General features: G+C 43.4%; 1 protein-coding gene across 3 annotated transcripts in view; it reads left to right on the top strand.

Annotated features, from left to right (window-relative positions):
- The window catches only part of LOC147026572 (uncharacterized), a 69,581-nt gene extending 47,343 nt beyond the window's left edge, over positions 1 to 22,238 (top strand). For 2 of the 3 annotated variants that reach the window (XM_085882137.1, XM_085882135.1), the window contains exons 13-15: positions 6,457 to 6,539; positions 13,825 to 14,014; positions 15,021 to 16,065. In XM_085882137.1, the coding sequence (XP_085738263.1) occupies positions 6,457 to 6,539; positions 13,825 to 14,014; positions 15,021 to 15,095 (348 nt within the window). In that variant the 3' untranslated portion in view covers positions 15,096 to 16,065. Of the gene's footprint in view, positions 1 to 6,456; positions 6,540 to 13,824; positions 14,015 to 15,020; positions 16,066 to 16,126 lie in introns of those variants that run through there. The other variant, XM_085882136.1, reaches the window with a different exon arrangement.
- Positions 22,239 to 22,394: the final 156 nt, after the last annotated feature.

The raw sequence follows: 22,394 nt of genomic DNA, 5'->3' as shown, positions 1-22,394 counted from the left end.
GGATGTGTACAGCATGGGAAAGCAAGGATTGATGAGGTGTGGAAAAAGAAATGCAGTTATTTACAAAAGAGAAGACATAGGGCATAGCTAGACCAATATTAAACTTCTACAATCTTAACTTATGCAAACAATACAGGCGCCATTAGACGCACAACCGAAGAAATTAGAGAGCAAGAAAGATGAGAGGCAGTTGAGGTGTTTACAACCTCTTTCAATACCTGATGTGGCTGACTGGCCACATCAGGTATTGAAAGGGAAAGGTGCATGCTGCATGTGTGAGGAGTACGATGATTTATGGGAGTGAGACATGGGTACTGAACATGGAGCAGCAACAAAGGGTGGAAATGCGAATGGTTCAGTGGATGTGTGGAGTATCGTTGAGAGAGAGGAATAGAAGACAAATGATGACTTGCGGAAGATGACGGGAATAGAGTCTGTGATGGATGTTGTGAAGAGAAACCAGTTGAGATTGTTGGGTCATGTGTTGAGGAAGGATGAAAGTGACTGGGTGAGAGGAGTGTTGGAAATGAGTGTAGTCGGAAGTAGAGGACAGGGAAGACCAAGAAAAACTTGGCTAAAGGTGGTGGAAGAGGAAATGTGGGAAAGGGGATTAAGAAGGGGAGATGCAGAAAATAGGGTAAAATGGAGAAGATTGTCATGGGGCCCGCAAGGCTAACCCCTGCTTTAGCGGGGAAAATGGCCTTTAAGTGTGTGTGTGTGTGTGTGTGTGTGTGTGTGTGCGTGCGTGTGTGTGTGCGTGCGTGCGTGCGTGCGTGCGTGCGTGCGTGCGTGCGTGCGTGCGTGCGCGCGCTGACTGGCCCATGCTTCGCAGTTACTTCGGAGGGTGGAGGAGGGAAGAAAACTGGGGTGTCTATGGTGCATGAGTGGGAGGTGCAAATGAGTAAATGAGATGCAAATGTAATGCAGAAGAGGAAGAGTGAAGGAGTGCGTGTCTGTTGTTTTTCTTTTTTGTATTTGTGCAACCACTACAGACGAGACAACATGGGAGAGACAGAATGTGTGACATAATTGCTCAACGTGGTGTGTCTGTAAATCTGTAAATGTAAATGCTAATGGAGACCGAGCAGAACAAAGATTGGCTGCGGAACGAAGCTGTAGCAGAACGCCGACAACTCAGTAACTTTCTCTCTCTCTCTCTCTCTCTCTCTCTCTCTCTCTCTCTCTCTCTCTCTCTCTCTCTCTCTCTCTCTCTCTCTCTCTCTCTCTCTCTCTCTCTCTCTCTCTCTCTCTCTCTCTCTCTCTCTCTCTCTCTCTCTCTCTCTCTCTCTCTCTCTCTCTCTCTCTCTCTCTCTCTCTCTCTCTCTCTCTCTCTCTCTCTCTCTCTCTCTCTCTCTCTCTCTCTCTCTCTCTCTCTCTCTCTCTCTCTCTCTCTCTCTCTCTCTCTCTCTCTCTCTCTCTCTCTCTCTCTCTCTCTCTCTCTCTCTCTCTCTCTCTCTCTCTCTCTCTCTCTCTCTCTCTCTCTCTCTCTCTCTCTCTCTCTCTCTCTCTCTCTCTCTCTCCAGCTATTTTATAGAGCCTGGGTGAAGGAGGAGCCAAAAATCGATTCAAAATCCCTTGGATAGGCATATCCAAGTGCTCTTATTGGCACGCAGATGCCTCCCCGAGAAGTAGCCTCTCCCTGCCAGACTCCAAAGCCGAAAATGGCCTCATTTACCTCCAAACTCGGCCACACAACGGAGCTCGTAGATGAACATGGGTTGTGGGTTTTTGGGAGCACTCTTTGGTCATGAGCGTGGGCTAGGCCCCGAATGAGGTTCACTATTTAGCGGAGTGCCAGAGCTATCCAGACGACATTTAACAGACCCCAGCGCATACTTGCACTTCAAACTACAAACCAATATGTTTCGACTCGTAGGTTCCGTCATGCTCCCCATTCCCCAGCATTCTTAAGGATGGCAGTGAGCGTCCATGGTGCCAACTGTCGTTGCGGTTCCTCGTTGCAGTTGTTGTGAGGTTGGTGAAGCGTTATGGTGTGCGTGGTAAGGATGTTGAAGCGTTGGGAGCAGTTGAAGCGGTGGTGGTGAGGAGGCTGTAGCGGTTGTGGCGAGGAAGTCGAGCGTAGGTTACTGTGGGGATTTTAGGAGGCTTCTGGTGATTTGCATGAAGGTTGTAGCATCGTGGTAAGTATGGTGAGGGTCTGAGGTGAAACGTCCTTTGGGGAATGGCGCGCAGTTTGAACGGGGAAGTGGCATGCATATGCTAATAAGGCCGTCGATGTGCAGTCTGGTCTGTGGTGTCCATGCATGTGTGAAGGAGATGTGTGTGAAATATAGAAAAATAAAATAGATTAAAGAATAGCAGCTGGAATTAAAGACCTAATTAAAAGCCCTCGCAACGTATCTTGACCCATGTACCCACGAGACATAATGGAAGGGCTAACTGACCGAATACTCATGAAATAACTGTCTCGGGACTGCTATGCGTTGGGGGAGTGCCGGCTTCACACAACCGCAACTCTTTACTGTATATAAAACCGAAAAACATGGGTGGATGGTAAGAACTCTTCGAGGTAAAGCCTCTCGACCCATGTGACCTAGTATGTATTATTTATATACTGTTTGAATGTGAGTTGGACTGTGAGTGCGTATATTATCTACGTATTATTGGACCATGACTACGTCTATTAATTATGGACGATTGGAATGTACCATTTAGACATTTCAACCTTTAAGACCCTTTAGTCGCCTTCGACTCCTGAAGACCTTAAGACTGCTTGGACCCCTTGAACCTTTGACCTTTTAGACCCATTAGACTCCTCAAACCATTTCTATCCCTTTGACCCTTTAGACCTGTAACTACTGTTGGAACATACACTTAAGTTAGACCTTTCAGATCCTTTTTGACCATTTGGACCTTTTAAGACAATTTAGACCCCTTCAGACACTCAAGACCATTTTAGACCCTTTGGATCTTTTACACCCTTTAGACTACTTAGACCCCTTGACCCTTTAGAGTTTAGACCCATTAACCCTATTTAGACCCGTGTTTGACGTTTGAAGACCCTTTTGACCCCTTATGTTCCTGAAGACTGTTACTCCCTTGAGAGCACTTGCACCCCTTGACTCTAAGACATTTTAGACCTCAGACCCATGAGACCCTCTTTTGACAATTTAGACTCCTTAGACCCTTTAGACATGTAACTACTGTTGGAGCATACCCGTTCGACCGTTGGAAATTTTAAGACCCTTTAGACCCTCTTAGACCTCTTAGATCCCCCTTTAGACCCCTCAAGACCCTTTAGATCCCAGAAACTCCTGAAGACATTTACACGCTTAAGGCATATTTGACCCCTTTAAACCCTAACTTCTATTGGAAAATACCCTTGAGATATTTAGACCCATTAAGACTCTGATAGACTCCATATAGACCATTTGGACCACTTAGACCCTTTAGACCTTTACATCCCAAAGACACCTTCTACCGTTTTGTCCTTTAGACCTGTTAGACAGATGCACACCACACAAACATCTATAGTCTTCTTGCAATATACAGACTATACTTTTTCAGCAAGTAATGCGCAATCTCCACAGACCCGGAGGATGGGTACTCTGCTCGGTTGAACAGAAATTGCATATTGGGTCACTGAATTGGTTTACCATTCAAAACCTCGAAGCATATTGTGCATGTTGTGCTCGAAGCATACTGACACACACGTGCCTGCTGGCGAGCTCTGGGAGAATGCCGCGAGCAGAGCATTGTTGCTGAAGATGGCGTTGACGTAAAATTTCTAACTATAAAAATAACTCGCAGCGCATGAACGTTTAATTCCCATTAGACTAGGGATGGGGAGCTATCTATCCACATTCACTTATCGAAATAACTGAGCTATAGGACCTGAATGTTGTGTGCTCATGGCTTTCCATATTCGCAACAGTTGTTCTTCATCTTATCTTGAGATGAGATATCATCTTATCTTCTTCATATTATCATCTTATCTTCATCTTATCATCTTATCTTTATTGTTCTCAATAAAATCTTGTGGACTTTTTTGTTTCACAGCCTACAGTTTTCATCGAAACTTCCTGAAACTTGGCATATATATGTAAAAATACCCTGCGCAGACAGTAACGATCTCCAATTTTGAAAATTCATCCTAGAAAAAAAAAGTTATGACGTCAAAATATCTCCGCTAATGGAAATCGCCTAAAAAATTATCTCAGAAACTAAGGCAAGCTTTTTGAATTCTGTTTGCGGGAATCGAACAGGGCATTCGCAGAGATGAATTACCGCACATATGATACATCACTATGACTTCATATCAATTTTTATGATGTCATTCCTATTTTTTGACATTTTTTGTTTTAGAACCCAGAGTTTTCATCGGATCTTCGTGAAACTTGCCATGTATATGCAGAAAGCCCACGCGCAGACAGTAATCATCTCCGATTTTGGAAATTCTTCCTAGAAAAAAAGTTGACGTCATAATATCGCCGCTAATGGAAATCGCCTATACCATTATCTCCGAAACTAGGCAAGCTGTTTGAATTTTGTTTATGGGAATCAAGCCGGGCATTAGCACAGATAATTTAGCGTAAACCTGATACATCACAATGACGTCATATTCGTTTTTATGACGTCATCATTAAGAGGACGAGGATCTCAGCTCATTTGAGCTTTTTTTTTTTTCAAGATTTCTTCAAGCAGTAATTTTTTCAAGATATCAAATTGAAGCTGATGCAGTTTATTTGTACGTATGTGTAGTGTATATGAGAAGGGTTTGGTCAAACTTTGTCAATGTTCAAGGCCATCTGAAGCATGTAAAACACCTATTAGGCCACTTTTAGAAAATGTATCAACCAATTTTGTTTTGCATAACATAGTCATGTAAAACACTTTGAGAGGTCAATTTTTCGAAATTACCAAATTGTTGTTTCCATGACAACTATTGTCTATTTGGATTTTACAAGTATCGTGCTATTCACATATTTCTTGTTTGTTTGTCTGTGAGCAGGATATCTCAGAGTTATGGATGGATCCGGACAAAATTTGGTAGACAGGTTAGGTGCGTGATAAGGAGGAATTGATTTGATTTTCATGAAGATCTGGATCCGGATCTGGAGACGAGAATTTTTAATTTTTTTAAATGTTGCTTCACCATTGAGAAATGGAGCCAAAAACGATACATATAGCATGGTATTTCAAAATGTTCTGGACAGATTATGACAAAACATGGTAGATGGGTTGGGGAGGTGACAATAACATTTTGGATATATTTTGGTTCAGGTCTGGATGCAGATCCGGCCTATCAGTGAGATACAAAAGTAAACTGTTCAGCCTGGCGGAGGTATGCGCTCTGCCGAGTGCCGTTCTAGTTCATGGATGTGACCAGAATAAATTCCAAACTGTTGATCACTGATCAAGCCTTTGCAGAAAAGAAAAGAAGATGTGACAACATTAATGTCACATCTTCTCACCAGAGGCAGGTCGATTGTCTTTCTGTCTTCTACTGTCTCCTCTCTGGCCTTGCCCCCCCCCACCTCCCACACCGTCTGTGATCTGCCCTCCCTCCCCCCTGTATTTCTGCAGGGTGCTCAAAGTGTGCCAAAAAAAACCCTTCTGGTGAAACTGCCAAAATCAATAATGATTGCTCACCTTCACTCTGTCATTCCACTTTTCTCCCACCTCTGGAACAAACTCCCACACTCTCTTCAATCCCATTCCTCCCTTCAGATCTTCAAAAAGCTGTTCACCACCATCTCATATCTTCCCCCATCCAAAATATTGATCTTTCCTACCCCTGTTAATCCATCCCAAGCCTATCTCCTTCAAATTCCCTGTTTTCCTTCCTGAAAGTCCCTGTAGTCCATCTTGTTTACCCAGTGTTCCCCGCCCCATCCCTCTCCCTTCCAGAGATCTCTTATTGTCTTTGTTCCCCACTACTTTGTGCTTCCCTTCCCCACCCCTCTTGTCTCCTGTCTTGTTATACGTTCTGTGTGTTAGCTCTTGCATGAGCTTCGGCATGGCATACAAAAATAAATGGATTTAATTACCTTATTTATATTATTATCTCAAAGTAGACTGACTCGTCTCGCCTGGTCTACAGTTCAAAGGGTCGGTCTTGGCACCCTACTTATGGATATGATGTTATTGTACACGTAAAACCCTTCTCTATGCCTTAATCACAATAAATAACTGTCTTCAGTCAAGCTATGAAAATGCAATAAAGTCGAGTATTGTTAGTGGTAGTTGTCGAAGTAGTAGTAGTAGTAGTAGTAGTAGTAGTAGTAGTAGTAGTAGTAGTAGTAGTAGTAGTAGTAGTAGTAGTAGTAGTCATGTGTAGTTTTGTGGAAAATAATTGCCACATCAGCTGCTTTGGAGTGTTTCCCTTTTCCTTGTCTGTGACGAAATTTGATGAAACTCTGAATTTAATATCATCCGAAGCTGTTTTCTCTACATCTTGGAAGGTTTAAGTGAAAACAAGTTTGATTCTTGCAGGTGCAGGATTCCGTGTCACCCTTGTACCAGGACAGACTGGATTCCAGTACCGTTCAAAGATCCTCAAAAACCGACACCAAAAGGTATTTCATTTTGACTGAGTTGCAAATGCTGTCATGTGATCCGCTTAGAAAAATCTCCGATGGTTTCTCACGAGATCTGATGAGAATTTCACCAGCACTCGCAATATATCTTTTTGTTATACTGCATCTGTGAATGTTGTTACAGCTCTGTGAAACCATCACTGCCCAAGGCAATGACACTTAACATATTGCGGTTCCTGGGATAGTTATTTCATTATCATTCATTTTTGATCACCCTTCCCTTATGTGTAATGGGTTTATGGGTCAATATATGTGTGTGTGGGCTTTAGGCAGGTTTTTATTCCCATCATTTACCTATCTTGCATTTTTTTATCCACCCATGAACCTCTCCTTCCTTCACGCATGCAAACATGCGGTGCATAGCACACCAAAGCTCACAACAAGCAGGGGCAAGCCATTTGCATACACGCTCCATTCCCTGTTTGAATCACGTGCCATTACCCAGCCGACACTTCACCTCAACCTTCACCATACTCAAACCCCAACGCTACAACATTTCATACACCTTCATTATAATCACCACACATTTGAAGCATAATCCAAGCTTGTTTACATTCACCATTTCCGCCTCAACCACAATGAACAACCACAACCACGACACCTCGGGACTCGGGACATTCAGGCATCCAACTCGGAGTGTGAGTGTGCGCTGAACTCCATTCAACATCATATGGATAGCCATAGCATTCCACTCAATTACGGCACACATTGGGTGTTCAGCACGTGTTTGTGACTGGAGAGCGCAACCGAATACCCCAGCACCATATTAATTATGGAGCTCTGTCACGTGAGGAAGCTCGGAGCATAATGGCGACATCTTTGTAGCTGTACGCGTGCATGTGCAAAGCTAGTGCCGAGGTAAACGTCCATACACCAATGGGGTGCTGTAAAACTCCTGCAACCATCCTGATCCACTTTTAGGCTCCTCCCTCGCCAAGTAACTCTACTATAAAGAGCCGTGCATCCCGGTGGCTGTTTTTGGTGCACGTGATTCAGTTTGGCTTGGTGGAGAGAGGTGGAACAGAGCTCACAAAGCAGAGTGCTGGGCAAGCAGGAGATTCGGGCGCCAGACCGAGCGCAGTGTTAGACGATATGGCAACACACTTACAGACCTCATTACACCTCACTATTAGCCGATCATCTCACACGTTAATTTTTTATTTCCGTCTCGTCCACTGTGGACACAATAAAAGAGCATCAACGATTGTCCGGGGCCACTCATTCACATCTTTTACATCTTCCTCTCTGCACGTCACCTGCCAATTACTGCACCCCCTCCCCCTCCCCCCAATAACGCATGTTAGACACCCTCAGATGTCCTCCACTTCCCCCCTCTTCAGCAACTGGGTTTGCACAGGTCCGTCAACCTTACCTGGTAACCAAGAGGTCAAAACCACCTCGCACTTCTCTTATCTTTCTTGCTTTCTAATTTTCCTCGGAATTGTTTCTGATTCTGCCTGTTGAGTTAATGTAAATAAGATTGTATAAGTTTTATAATGGTTTAGCTCTACCCTGTGTTCTCTTTTGTATATAATTGTATTTTATTTTGCCGCACCTCATCCATCCGCACCTTTTCAATACAAAATTCAAACGGAAACGGTGCTTACTGATCAACAGAAACGCAAACGACTAGACTTTGCAAATTGGTTCTCAGGAAAGTTGGAGGAAGATGCAGACTTCCTCAAAAAACTTCACATGATGGACGAATGCCATGCTCACTTGTCCGGGGAGGTAAACAAGCAAAACTTTCGGTACTGGGGAACTGAAAATCCTGGTAATGCATCAACTGAACTGGTGCCTCGATCTGTTCTCAAAGTCACCATGTGGGTGGCGGTTGGTTGGTATGGGATAATTGGTCCATACTTCTTTGAAGATGACCAGGGACGCACTTGCACGGTAAACCAGAGGAACTATCGCGAAATGATTAAGGAATTCTATCTGCCTGAGCTACGTACTCAGGCCCGTAGGAGAAACAACGTGATCCAGATGAGAACCCAGTGGTTCCAGCAGGGTGGGGCACCGCCCCATACAGCCAGGGAAACAAGGCGTTTTCTCAACCAATTTTGAGGGCATTTTTTTGAGGGCAAAACATTTTGAGGGCCGCTTTATCTCCCTCTACGATGACGTTGAGTGGCCACCATATTCCCCTGACCTTACTCCTCCAGACTTCTTCTTGTGGGGGTATCTCAAGGACAGGATCTATGGAAACCCTAGGCCTCAGACTCTTGATCAGCTGAAGGAAAACATCCACCGAGAAATCCAGAACATTCCTCAGGAAGCGTTTCCCAAAGTGATGGAGAACATGACAACGCATTTGCAGGCAGTGATCGGACAACGTGGAGCCTACGTCGAACATGCGGTCTCAAAGAAAACGACTATTCTATACCAAAATTTTAATTTTGGTGGCAATTTTGACGTTAGTACAATAAACTGCAACCTTTCAGCTTTCTATCCAGCCATATATCTTTTTTAAAAATATGTTATGCCCATCCTCTTTGCAGATGAAAAGTTATATATTTTTTGGGACACCCTGTATTCCTGCTAGTGGGTGCTGTACTTGTAGCATGTGCCTATGTGGCTGAGACTGTATTCTGATCGTTAACACTGCAAGCCTTGACAGTCACAAACTAGAGTTCAGAGAACACCTTTTACCCTGTGCAGTCTTGATTAAAAAAATTTTTTAAAAAGGACATGGGCGGGGTCAGAGAGCAGCTAATTTGATTGGTCAAGATGATGTAAAATGCCATAATTTTTTATTCAAGTACTGCGAAACAAAATATTTTTGAAAGTGCCAATAAGGCAATTTGTGATCTACAGTGAGCAGGTATATCTTTCCAATGAAATAGAATATAGATTTTAAAGCTTGTCGTAAGAAAAAAAAATTCGGAAGTTTTCGGCTCTTGATGCAACATCTTTTGATGCAACATATTGCATCTTGATGCAACATAAGGTTGTGCATCTTTTGCACAACCTTATTTATCACGTTACATGAGCTCTTCGTGTCTGTTGTTTGTGTCCTTTATGACATCGCTAAAAACAGTAAGTTTCCTGTTTGGAATGATTTTCAATTTTATTTGACTATCAGACAGGCAAACAGAGGGAAAATTTTTTTCGCTTCTCTCTGCTTATGCACAATTGGGATGAATTCAGAGCCAAAGTACTGCTAAACTACAAGTTCGTTTTCCAATTCTTGTTCCGATTCGTGCTCAAATATATAACATTCAATGGAAATTCAATTATACCTCAATCACAAACTGACGTCTGTCGTCAGACAAACAGGCAAAGTGAACGAATTATTAACTCCACTTTTCACTTCACACATGCAGGGTAACAAGCTCAACAATGTTGTTTTGAGGTCGAATGAATAACTAGTCTTGCTCGTGAAGTGTAGCATATATCTTCATCAGTTGACAGGGAGAACAATGTGGAACATTAATTGAGGACTGGGAACAAGGTGAACCTCCCCCCCCTCAAATGAAGGGCTAATTCCCGAAACATCACCTCCGCTTGCCACAGCGGTTATCAGACCTTGATCAACATCCTGTATATTCTATCCAATGTTTTGATTTTGTTTTTTTGTTTTTTTTGTTTTTTTTTGTCGCGACCCCTTGCTCTCTGTACCCACCATACTCAGTCGTACCCAACTGCTCCTGGACTCTGTGTTTTTCATCTAAGAAGGTGGAGACGTTTCTGGCAGCAACTGGACCGGACGGCATCAGCTCACGTGTTCTAAAAACCTGCTCTGCAGCTCTTGCACGTCCTCTTTCTGCTCTTCTCCCCCTATCATTTTCCCTAGGTCATCTTCCATCTGCTTATGAATCAGCCAACATCACTGCATTACATAAAAAGGTGCAAAAAAACGATCCACTTAACTACACACCTATTAGCATACTTTCAATCATCAGCAAGATCATGTAATCCATCATCCCAGTTGATATGAATTACTTGCTTTTCTCCAATGGCCTCATCTCAGATAACCATTTCAGATTCAGACCAGGTCACTCTACCTTTCACATGCTACTCTTACAACAATGGATCAGACATATCTTGATATCTCATGCTTTCAATACACTCTGCTCCCCAAACTCTGTCTATGGCACCCAAGGTCAACTCCACACATGGCTTACTGACTTCCTCTACTCACGTAGCCAATGTGTGACTCAACGGAATCCTTTCATATACTCTCCCTATTGAATTTGGAGTTCACACAGTCGGGGCAATCTGCGTCACAGAGTCTGGGCAATGACAAGGGCACGAGGAACAAGGCAATGTTCTGGGCCCAGTCCTATTCCTGATCTTCATAAATGATCTCTCTGAATTTCTGGAAAATCCCCTTTATCTATTTGCTGATGACTCCACCCTCTGCCTTAACATCCCTCATCATTCAGGTTGGCAGGCAGCAACCTCTTCCCTCTCTTCAGACCTTGTCAAAATCACAAGCTCGACCAACCCTTGCAATATGTCTTTCAAGCCTGACACATCTCACACTCTCACTCTGTCTTTCCAAAAGTACCTTAGAGCAACCTTCCCACATACTTTCCTAAAAATCCTTTTGAGGACATTTACTCATCCAAACTCCTGGGTCTCACCATCAGCCATGATCTTTCTTGGGAATATCACATTTCAAAGGTGGCCTCCAAAGCTAGTCGTTGATTGGGCATCCTCCATCATGCAAAGTCCTTCCTTGGCATGCCTGAACTCTTATCCACCTACAAGGCCTTCACCCATAGCTTGATGGAGCACTGCTCTCCCCTCTGGCCTCACACCTTGCTCAGCTTGACTCCGTGGAAGCCAAGGCCTTCAAGATTATTGTAATCTCTCACGATTATGCTGAGTCTATGGGCCTTTCCTATCGCAGACAGATTGGTGGTCTCTCTGTCTTCTACCACCTCCTTTCTGGTGTTGCACCCTCTGCTCTTTCCATGCTTTATCCCCCCCTCCCTTCCCACCTCCTTCAAAATTTCCAGTTTTTGTCCTTCTTGAGAGTTTGCTTCTGTATCCATCTTGTCCATCCCATGCATCCTCCCTCGTCTAAGTCTCCCTCTATTTTGTCCTTCAACCCTCCTATTGGTGCCCCCCTCCCCTCCAAATCGTCTCTTCTGTTCCTTTTGTTCTGTTGCATTGTGATCCGCTCAGTGTTCTAGCTCTTCCACGAGCCTTTACTCTGTATCCAAAAAAAAGGAGATCAAAAAGTTATATTACCCAGCATTGCATACAATTGGTTTCTTTCTGATGAGAGCAGTTTTTTAGAAAATATAAAAAATTACAATACCATGCTAATTGTGTTACAGACAAACAGCAGGCAGGCCACAGATACCACAACATCCGTTGTTTGTAATCCTGATTTTTCATTCGGCCAACTATTTCGCATTGACATCAGTGATCAATAGAAGGATCATTTTGAGTTATTTTCTTCATGCACGGCAATAATGTATTCAGAGAGTGCCAGCTGGTTCTAAATAGCCTACTTTACCCAATTATATGCTGCAGATTCATCAGAAAAACATGAAGGCAAGTGCACAAAAGTCATCCTCTCTTTGGAATGTCCCTTTGGCCTTCCATTAATTAAGACTAATCTCCCGTGATTTGTCAGTTTTTGAAATGCAGAACTGCTGAATTTTTTTCACAAAGGAAAACGTACCGAACTTTTTAGCCATCAGAGGAAACACTCCTCCAAGTTTGGACTGCCTCAAGGTTGTACAATCAAAATTAACTAAGTAGCATTAAAAATTGCCGATGTTACCAGTTTCACCGATTGTTGGCATCTAATGAAGGCTAAAGCTGAAAAGAATCTTCACGGAAATTAATATTTTTGTTCATACTTTGCTGGAGCTGGTCGGATCGCCTTCAGGTATGCGCACTCGCCTTTGAGCTGCCGTCTCCTCTGAGTTTGAATCTCGACCCAGCTGTAAACTGACATGCTGATGTTTTTGCTTGCAGGGTGTGGCGTCAATATAAATGCCCCGTCCATCGGAAAGACGTTAAGCTGGAAGAACTTTGTGTCAGCACCGGTTGTTGGTGGATGGTGACGTGGATTTTTTAAACCCACCTTGTTGTGATCGTTGTCTTCCTGAAGGATTCGAACTGGCCGATTGTGGAATCCTATTTGACTTCAGACAGAGTTTAACGTTTGTCCGATTTGATTATAAAATCCTACAAAAACCCTATCGACACTGATAAAACTGATGTCCACACAAGTCCTTCCTTGTGAAACAATTTATTTTCTAATTATACAGCATACACTTCTCACCCTCGTACAATGAACTTAAGAATCCCCATTGATTGCAATATTATTTGGTTCTATTTCATTTATTCTTACTTTAGTTAACAGTTGGACCAACCCGATTCAATTCACTTCTACATTACATCAGAGAGTTTTATTCTAACTTGGTACTTGGTCAGTTCCAAGGGGTACAAGCCACTGAGATACTATACTTCCTCACGTGCTTGCACTGAAACAATTTACATTTCAAAGCATTTTATACTTTCATGAGAGAGAGGTTGGGGGATATTCACCCAGACTGTAGACGTGTCCTTTAGACGAAAAGCCACTTCGTACATTTCTAAGCAAAGGTTCATTTATCAGCTCGGTCACTCTGCTCCAGAACAACACATTTCTTATCATTAAGGGCAAAAGTCTTTTGGCCAGAAATGACAGCCAATTCAACTTGCAGCATAAAAGTTACATTTCTGAAACTCCATTTGTTACAATTTAAAATACATTAATATAAATTTTTCCCCCACAATGGTAACGATCACATTGTGTCCTTCGTGAAGAGAAGACAAATAATTGCTGACACCCTGAACAAATCACAAATTTCTGCCACTTTCAGTCCACCGTCAGGCCTGGCCAGCTGGTTCATAAAAGACTTGGGCCAAAAACGTTTCCTGGCTAAACCCACGATAAGTTGGGGCCATTAAAGTAATAGTAGTATTTGTAATAGTAGTATTTGTAATAGTAGTATTTGTAATAGTAGTATTTGTAATAGTAGTAGCCGTAGTTGAAGATCCTTGATGTTGAGGAGCTTGTTTTGTTTTGGTTTTTTTTGCAATCTGGAGGGAATTTTGCTTTGTTTTGTTTATTTTTTTTATTTTTTGGAGACCACCAACAACCACTGTATTTTCTGAAAAGATAATGAATGATTGGATGGTGTTTTCCACACTGGAAATGGATAATATACGGAGGTATGTTGAAGTTTCTGTGAATGGATTGGACGATCAAAACAATAATCGTTCCTCATTTTTCTCTGGTATTTTTGTGCAGGCTCGAGGAACACCTATTGCAGCAAAATGCAGAGGCTCGCAGCGTGGAGGCAAAATCCAATGGCACCCAAGGTATCCACCGTTCTGTGGCTACCTCTCCAATACCAGTTCAGCCACTTTCAGCCAGTTTTCTCCTCGATGACGATTTTCTGAACACCCTATTTCCGGGCATTTTCTCGGACAAACTTAAGGTGGGTGCTACGTTTATCTGGTGTAGATGTTTAACTTTTAACACTCAGTTAAATCCACTGAATTGATGTCTGCTGTTCATGTAAACTAAGAATAAATTTCTCATAATAATTAAACCCGTGTGTTTTATATCGCAAGGCCTATCCATAAGGAAAGCATAACAGTTGGCAAAGTGCTCTGGACGAGGATGAGTTTTTTTTCGAAAGAGCAATTGCATTTAGTAGCTTCCGGTTCTAAATCCTACAAAGTTAATTCCTCATATCTTTAACCCACACATTGGCCCGTTTGACAGCATAGTAATATTTTCTGCTTTATGAGCCCATCCACAGACCATGTGCTATTGCATCTCCAGAATAGATCATTGTTGCTTATTTACTTATGATGTAATACACCTTGGTTTGTCTTCTTTTGGAACCAAGTTAGAACGTCACATAATTGATCAACTCAAAGATACATGCTCCGACGACATCTGACTTGAGCTGCATGCCGAAGTGAATTTTCATTTTTATAGCTGTAACTTGCGTCATTTTCATGAACACTCAAAGCACTAACTCCGTCTGATTTCACTTGGGCAGGGATGTGCAGTGATAAATTGTGGAGCAACACATCCAGGTACACATTGTTCAAGACTAATGGCAAGACCTGTGGGATGTTAGAATGGTAATCATGAGCTCTGTAATAACCATCAAAAAAAAATCTGAACTTGGAAACTCACTGTATGAAGAATGGGAGAGAATAGACCTCTGACCAATTAAAATAGGTGTTGGAGTCAGAGTCTGGGCAATGACAAGGGCACGAGGATCCCCGATAAGGTTTAAAATGGACTGGACACCAAAACTTAAGAATTGTCAGTAAAAATCGTTTATCTCTCAGTGCGTAAACTGTACCATAATCTTTGCAGTAGATGGATACTGAAAATATATATTCCTGATTTAAAAAGTCAGTGCCATTCATTTGAGTTGCCATGTCAAGACGGACCAATTATCCTTTCCGTTTGATTGCGTGCAGTGGGAAGAGGAGGAGGGCATCCGTGAGAAAGAGCTGGAACGGATTTTAAATTCTCATATCTCGAAACTCCAGTGAAGAGATGGACCTCGTGTCACAGCCAAATAGCCTACGCAGCACACGAGACCATTTGGAAGCCTATATGTTGTCTGACCACAGTTGGATTATTTATTCTTTGACTGTTGCAGCAACCAGAGATGTGCTGAAAGCTTAAACTTTCCAACATGGATGTTGATAGTCTACCTGTGAAGCTCAGAGACTAAAGGCCTGAGATTGATCCCTGACTTCAGAAATGCGGTTCATGATGTCTGCACTCAAACAGCACGCTGTGTCATGACCATACTCGTTACCATGAAAATGGGCTCTCAACTCCGTAATTGAATTAGTAATTGATAATTATTCTTAATCATCATCATGGTGCATTTAGGTTTTGGAGGCGCAGTTTGGTATTGGAAGAACAGTACGATTTTAAAATACTTCAAGAGTTGTGATGGTGGTAGTTTGCACAATGCGCAACTTGGAGACGAGCATTGAAGCACAAAGGTTGTAGGCCATCTACTTATGATGTATGCAAATTTGACCTTCCCAACCAATGTCCGTGTGTTCCGTAGATGCCCTTTTGCTTCCCTCCCCTTCTTACCTGCTGCAAAACGTCTTTCTCTCCTCTCCCTACTCCTCACACACTTCCTTATCCTCCTTTCTTTCCTCACCATACTCCTCACACACTTCCTTATCCTCCTTTCTCTCCTCTCGTCCTTCCTTCTCTTCCTTTGCACAAACTAGCCCCTGACCCCACCCTCGTCGCATGCATAATAGATGGCCTCTTCTACGGGTTTGGGGTTTGATAGGTTGCTACCTCATCATTAAGGCTGTTTTTTGCCCACCTGGACAATTACAAAAAGCTCAACTGCCATGCACCTCCATGCAATTTCAGCCAAAAATAAACTTTATTTCTGTACACAGTTTTGATATTTAATTTTTTTTTATAATTTGTGTACTTGGTGCATCTGTACATTGCCAGTGGAAATAAAGTGTTTGTGTACACTTTTATCATGTATTAAGAATTTCAGATTGTATAGCTAACTTAACTGACCATTTATCGTGTACAGTATATGATCCATCCATTGGGACCATACTCTGTACATAGCGTTGGTGCTGCCTAATCAGTCTCCTTGGCTATCGGGCACAATCCTGGATGGGTCACCACTCCGACACAGGATACCAGCAAGCTGGCACTCATTTTGCCAACCTCAGAAGGATAACAGGTCGAGTTAACCCCACCTGGTATTAATTCAACAGGTGAGCAGGATTTGAAATCGGGGCCCTAGGATCCCAAGCCCACCACCCTAACCATTAAGTCAACACCAGGCATACATGAGAGTACATGATTGGGGGAACTTTTTCATTGAAAAGAGGTGGCTGGCCAATTTTAGTCTAGAGTACTGGTCCAAAACTCTTCAGGCATGATTTTCAAGCTTTTTCTTTAAGCAACTACAGGTAGATTTTACCACCAATGTGACATTTCTATGGAGGTTGTACTTTATATCGCAATATCCAAGATCACAGTCCAACACCTACTCTCCCTCACTTCAGGAGCATTTTGAGATGAATTTTACTTCCACATCTTCTTACCACCCCAAGAAATGTAGACTGTGCCACAAATGTAGCATCAGTTAATTGAGAACCAAATTAATTCACATTGAATATTATCATGCTTTTGTTAGCAGCACTGGTTAATATGCAACGAACTCTATTACGGCCACCCATGTGTCAAATATGCTGAGCAATTCTCATTCTTGACATGATTCGCTTATTATGTGAGAAACAGCATCTGATGAGTTGGTTTTTTGGATTTTTTCGCAACTCTGCATTAAAATTACCTTGTGATTATATATTTCCATTTTTTATGATGTGGCTGCATTACTAAAAAAAACATTTTTTTGTTCTTTGGAAGAGGTTTTGCAACCCCAGGACAGGAAAAGGACTTTGGATTAAATGTTGACAAATTGCCTCAAGGGTCTCGAGGGCTCACAGTGTTGAGCCCATAATCGGGGTAAGTATGTCCCATCGGATGAATGATCTTTTCATTTTGAAAAGCTCACCATACAGAGAATGCCAAAGTGGTACGGTATTCTAATTCTGATGTACCAATTTTTTTATAGAGCGTCGGTGCTGCCAAAGCAGTTTCTTGGCAAGAGTTATACTTTGTGGTTTTCCATTGCCTTCCCATGCCTGGTGTTGGCTTAATGGTTAGGGTGGTGGGCTTGGGATCTGAGGATCCTGAGTTCAAACCCCACTCAGCTGTTGAATTAATACCAGGTGGGGTTAACTCGACCTGTCATCCTTCCGAGGTCGGCAAAATGAGCACCAGCATGCTGGTATACTGTGTTGGAGTGGCGACCCGTCCAGGATTGTGCCCAATAGCCAAGGAGACTGCTTAAGCAGCACCAACACTCTGCATTGAGTATGGTACCAATGGATGGATGGATTGCCTTCCCAGCAATAGTTATGGCAGGAATTTGTAATTTGTTCAGGGTGCCGGTGATAGCTCACCTCCTCTTCATGAAAGACACCATGGGATCTTTAACAACCACCAACTAATACCAGCAGACGGGTCGCCCAGTTTAACGTCCATCTGAGGGACGGCACACACATTGATGAAACACTGCCTGTAGAAGATGACAGTTACAGTTGGGCCAAGATTAAAGCTCAAGCTTAGAGGCGAGTCTGCTTACTTCAAGGCTATCCTTCCAGCCATGAAGTGGTATACAGCCTTGAAATAATGAAACTTGCTTCTACCCTGGGCAGACATCTCAAGTAATTTCCCATCGACATTTGCATAACCTCAATGCTGTCCTGTGATCCTACCAAAGAAACAAATCTCCACCTCTGACTGCTTTGTGTCTCTATTTGTGACTGCAGTGTGTTCTCATTAGATTTCACTGTCAGAGAAATGTCTAATAGGAGTACAATTTTATAACAGCGCTCACTGTAATATCAGTTGTAATTATCTCCTTCATTTGTTGTTGGACCTGAGTTTACCTATAGAGTTGGGTAAAAGTAAGTGTGATAGTTTTTTAGTTTTTCTGAAATAAATAAATCGCCCTATATACTTTATACATCCTACCCCAGAATGTGACTTCCAAAATTAAGTGGAAATAGCAAAAAAAATTAACATTGCATTAAAAACGTTTCAAATGCCTCCAAAAGCTTATTTTCCTTTATCGTGTGTGTGCATTTAGTATGTTTGTGGGTGTTAAAGATGGTGTGGTTCAGTGGTTCCATTTTCAGGTCAAGTATGGGAGGGAGCATGCGCCGGATCAGCTTGTCACCACGTCCACTTTCTGCCGGTACTCCAGTGCCCCTCCCCCATCTCTTTGAGATGCCGATCAACCCGCAGCAACCACCAAGCATGTGGTCGGCCCGTTGGCCTCCCACTCACGAAGCTCCCTTGCTGAGAGAATCTGGTGAGCAGGATTAGCATCAAGAAAACGAACCACCCTTTCACACACCCGCAGCTGACGCCCACAGACGATACATGTAAGATATCTCATCTAAAACTCCAAACAGAGCACAGAACTGCATGCAACAACACGAGTGCAGCATTTCCATCAATTTCAAGAAGTTCAGCATGGATGCCACAGATCCCAGGATCCCTTTTCAACCGGTTCACCACAGCTTGTGTTTCCACAAACAAAGGTGGTTCACAGTTGGTTGGTGGCTTAGCAATAGGGATAGTAACACCCCTGGCAGGCAACTCAACAGCTGGTGGTTCAGCCTGGTAATGCTGCTTAAAGTAACCGGCCCAGCGGGCCTTCAATTCAGACTCATCTGTCAAGAGCCCACCGCCCTCCACTCTAACTGCAGTACACCGAGGGACAGGCTTGGAGGAACGCAATCTACAGATTCCTCTCTAAGCAGGACAAGAATCACTTGACCATAGGTGATGCTCTACCCTTTCACAGATTCCTTGCACATCGGCCTCCTTGTCCGCCATCAGCACACGTACAGTTTTACACCTCAACTCCCTGAACAGCTCAGCTCTGCCATTAAGCCTGGCCCTGGGAGTCTAGTCAATGGTGTCCAGTGTTCCTTTGGGGACAAAGTTTCTCTTCACCTGACAGTGGGTTCAAAGAAACCCACTGGCAACATCAAGGGTGGTCGTCTTGAAGGCACTCCATAACTCTTCAGGATCCCCTGAAACACCCAGATCCTGACTCGACCTCTTCACAAACTCCTCAGCTACCCTTTCAACCTTGAGCTTGCCAACATCCAGCCTAGACTGTGATGCTACCATTCTCTTGGATTTGAGCCACAGCTTCAGAGTTGCTACAATAAGCTTGTGATCATCGGTATTGAGTAACTGGGCACTCCGGTAGACCCTGCAGTTCTGAATCATCGTCCAGTGACCATCAACGAGAATATGGTCAATCTCCTTTGTGACACCACCAGCATTGAAATACCAAGTCCAGCAATGTGGCTGTGGATGCTGAAACCATGAACCAGCCACCCTAAGTCCACAACATCATGCGAAGTCAAGGAACTTGATGCTATTCTGGTTCCTGGTTTCAGGCCCTTGAGGACCAACACATGTCTTATAACCATCCCTATCAGTGTCAGTTGATGCATGGAAATCTCACAAGATGAGAAGAATATCTCGCGCGGGGCACCGATCAACCACCGACTCGAGCGCAGCATAGAATGTCTGCTTCACGCTGAGATCACTCTTCTCAGTCAGAACATATACAGAGACCATGGAAATGACACCCACAGAGTGATGAATCCTCAGTCTCATAATGCGCTCGTTGACCGATGTTACCTCTTCCCATTAGAGTTAGCTCATTGGACACAGCTACAACAACTCCCTGGAAATGGTAACCATCAGAGTGACCAGAACATTAGTTGGTGTAGCCAACCACCATGATCTCACCAATATCCGGTTTGGGATGTCTGAGGAGTTCAGCTTGAACATCAGTTTGAGGCAAGGAAGTGTTCTCAGGCCACTCATGTTTATCATGGTGATGGAGCTGGTTAGCAGGAAGGTGAGCTTGAGGACTAGAATGGTGAGGATGTTGTATGTGGACGATCTGGCTGTTGTGGTGGAGAGTTGGCAGGAGATGCAGGAAGGAGTGGAAGGAGGCGTTTGGGAAACGTGGGCTGAAGATTAGTATGGAGAAGACTGAGGTGATGTGGGTCGGGCAGCAGAGAAAATAAATGAATATCAGGTCAGAAGGGAAGGATATCAGGCAGGGAAATAGGTTTGAGTATCTGGGGGGGGAACAGTGACCAGGGATGATAGGGCTGAGGCAGAGGTGGGGAAGAGGATTCAAGTGGGTACGAAAGTGTAGGGGAGCGGGTAGAGGGAGTAACGGCAGACAGAAAGACAGACAGAAGGATAACAAGAAATAAAGAAAATTGAAAGGAAAGGTTCTGGTGTCATGTGTAACGCTGACCTATCTTTATGGTTCGGAGATGGTGGCACTGACTGAGAGACAACAGAGGATGCAGGTTTGCGAAAACAACTGGGTCAGGAGGATTGTGGGAGTGAAGAGGGTGAATAGGAGGAGGATGGATGAAGTGAGGCAGGAGATTGGTGTCCAGATGAGTTTGACTGGGATATTGGTGAAATGCCAGCTGAGATGAACTGGACACTTGGTGCGAATGGGGGAAGAGAGAATGGCAAAGAGAGCAGATAGGTTGATGGAGCAAGGAAGTATGAAAAGAGGTAGACCATGGTTGAGATGGGAGGATTGTGTGAGGAGGGGTATCCATAAGTAGGGGTGGTTGGAGAGTGGAGGTAGTTGGCTGAGAACAGAGGGAGGTGAAGGAGTCAAGGCAAGGCGAGAAGGTCAAGGCAAGGCAGAAGCTTGGTGCTACTGGACCTCACCTCTTGTAAAGGGAAGAGGAGGAGAAGAATAAGTAAATAAAATAGTTTTTCCTTAAATTTTGCCGAATAGACCCAAACAAGGTGTGAGAGAGTTTCTTCTTCTTCATTTTGATTCTGGTATCGGCTCGAGCGTGCGTTAAACGCAATCAAATTTTCATCTCCCGAACATTCATTGAGACCTGAAGGGGATATTTATTGCAAAGCAATTCTCGCTCTTATTTATTTTATCTTGATCTGCATCCACTTGTTCCAATTTAATGGGATTTCAATTTTAGCTGTCATTGCAAATACTGATTATACCCAGATAAACATGTCCATTAAACTTGATTGTGTACTCCCTTCTGCAATGTCTAGGTAGACATTCTGCAACCCTGAATTATTACCATCGCCAGAGGAGAGGGTATTGCATTTGGGTCCATTTGTTTGTCCGTCTGTCTGTATGTCTGTCTGTCTGTGTCTTTGTTTGTTTGTCCGTCTGCACAGAACTTTCTCGTGTTTTTCTCCGCATAACTCACTGGCAGCCAGGCTTGCAGGCCTCTGGTCACAAGCAATTGCAACTCATTCTGAACGAGGTAGCCAGGCTTGTGGTCCATGCTTATAAATTTAATCACATCACTCTTTAAAGCCTCAAAACACTTCAGTAGCTCTGAGAACACCAACACATGTAGGTGAAACATTTGGTGCTAATTTTGAAAGTCAAACATAAATTCGTTCCAACCTACATTTATAACTGAATTGCACTTTACACTCCTGCTAGAAAGCTGTGTACGGTCTACAAACACCGGAAATCTGGAATATCCTTGCACGAGGATGAAGGGGTTCGGTGAACAAGCATCCTTCAGGCTACCAAGTTACCCGTGCCCACACAGGATTCCAAACCGGGTAGGGATGGAGACGGCAAAAATGCAAATGGCATCTTCTGTAATCGAGCTGCCAAGCTGGGATCAACAATTCCCGTTCGTTGCCGCGTCTGATGCTATTTAAATGCTCTAATAGTAGTGAGGTGCTCCATTTGAAACTTTGTTCGGTATATGTAGCTTTTTGATGTCGAGGGTCCATAATGAAAAATTGTCTTGGTATCAAAGTCGGTGACCAACTGCAAATTACAAGTAGGATTTGTTTAACTGTTAACTCACTGCCTTTTCAAATTAGTGCAGCCTCGTCAATTATGGGTTTTTTAAATCTCATCTTTTTTGCAGTTCCTTTTTCTTCATCTTTACCTTTCCTAAAGGCTTTTGAGATTGTTTTTCTCAATGAAAAGCTGTCGAAGAACTTGATCTATCTGTTGGTTGTCACCGCAGTCTCTCTCTCTCGCCCTCTCTCTCTCTCGCCCGCTCTCTCTCTCGCCCTCTCTCTCTCGCCCTCTCTCTCTCGCCCTCTCTCTCTCTCGCCCTCTCTCTCTCGCCCTCTCTCTCTCTCGCCCTCTCTCGCCCTCTCTCTCTCTCTCTCTCTCGCCCTCTCTCCCTCTCTCTCGCCCTCTCTCTCTCGCC

Source organism: Eptatretus burgeri, chromosome 5 (genome assembly GCF_056783735.1).
Source record: "Eptatretus burgeri isolate ZD-2024b chromosome 5, Ebu_testis_v1, whole genome shotgun sequence".
Lineage (NCBI taxonomy): Eukaryota > Metazoa > Chordata > Myxini > Myxiniformes > Myxinidae > Eptatretus > Eptatretus burgeri.
This window is presented reverse-complemented; position numbering and strand designations above follow the sequence as displayed.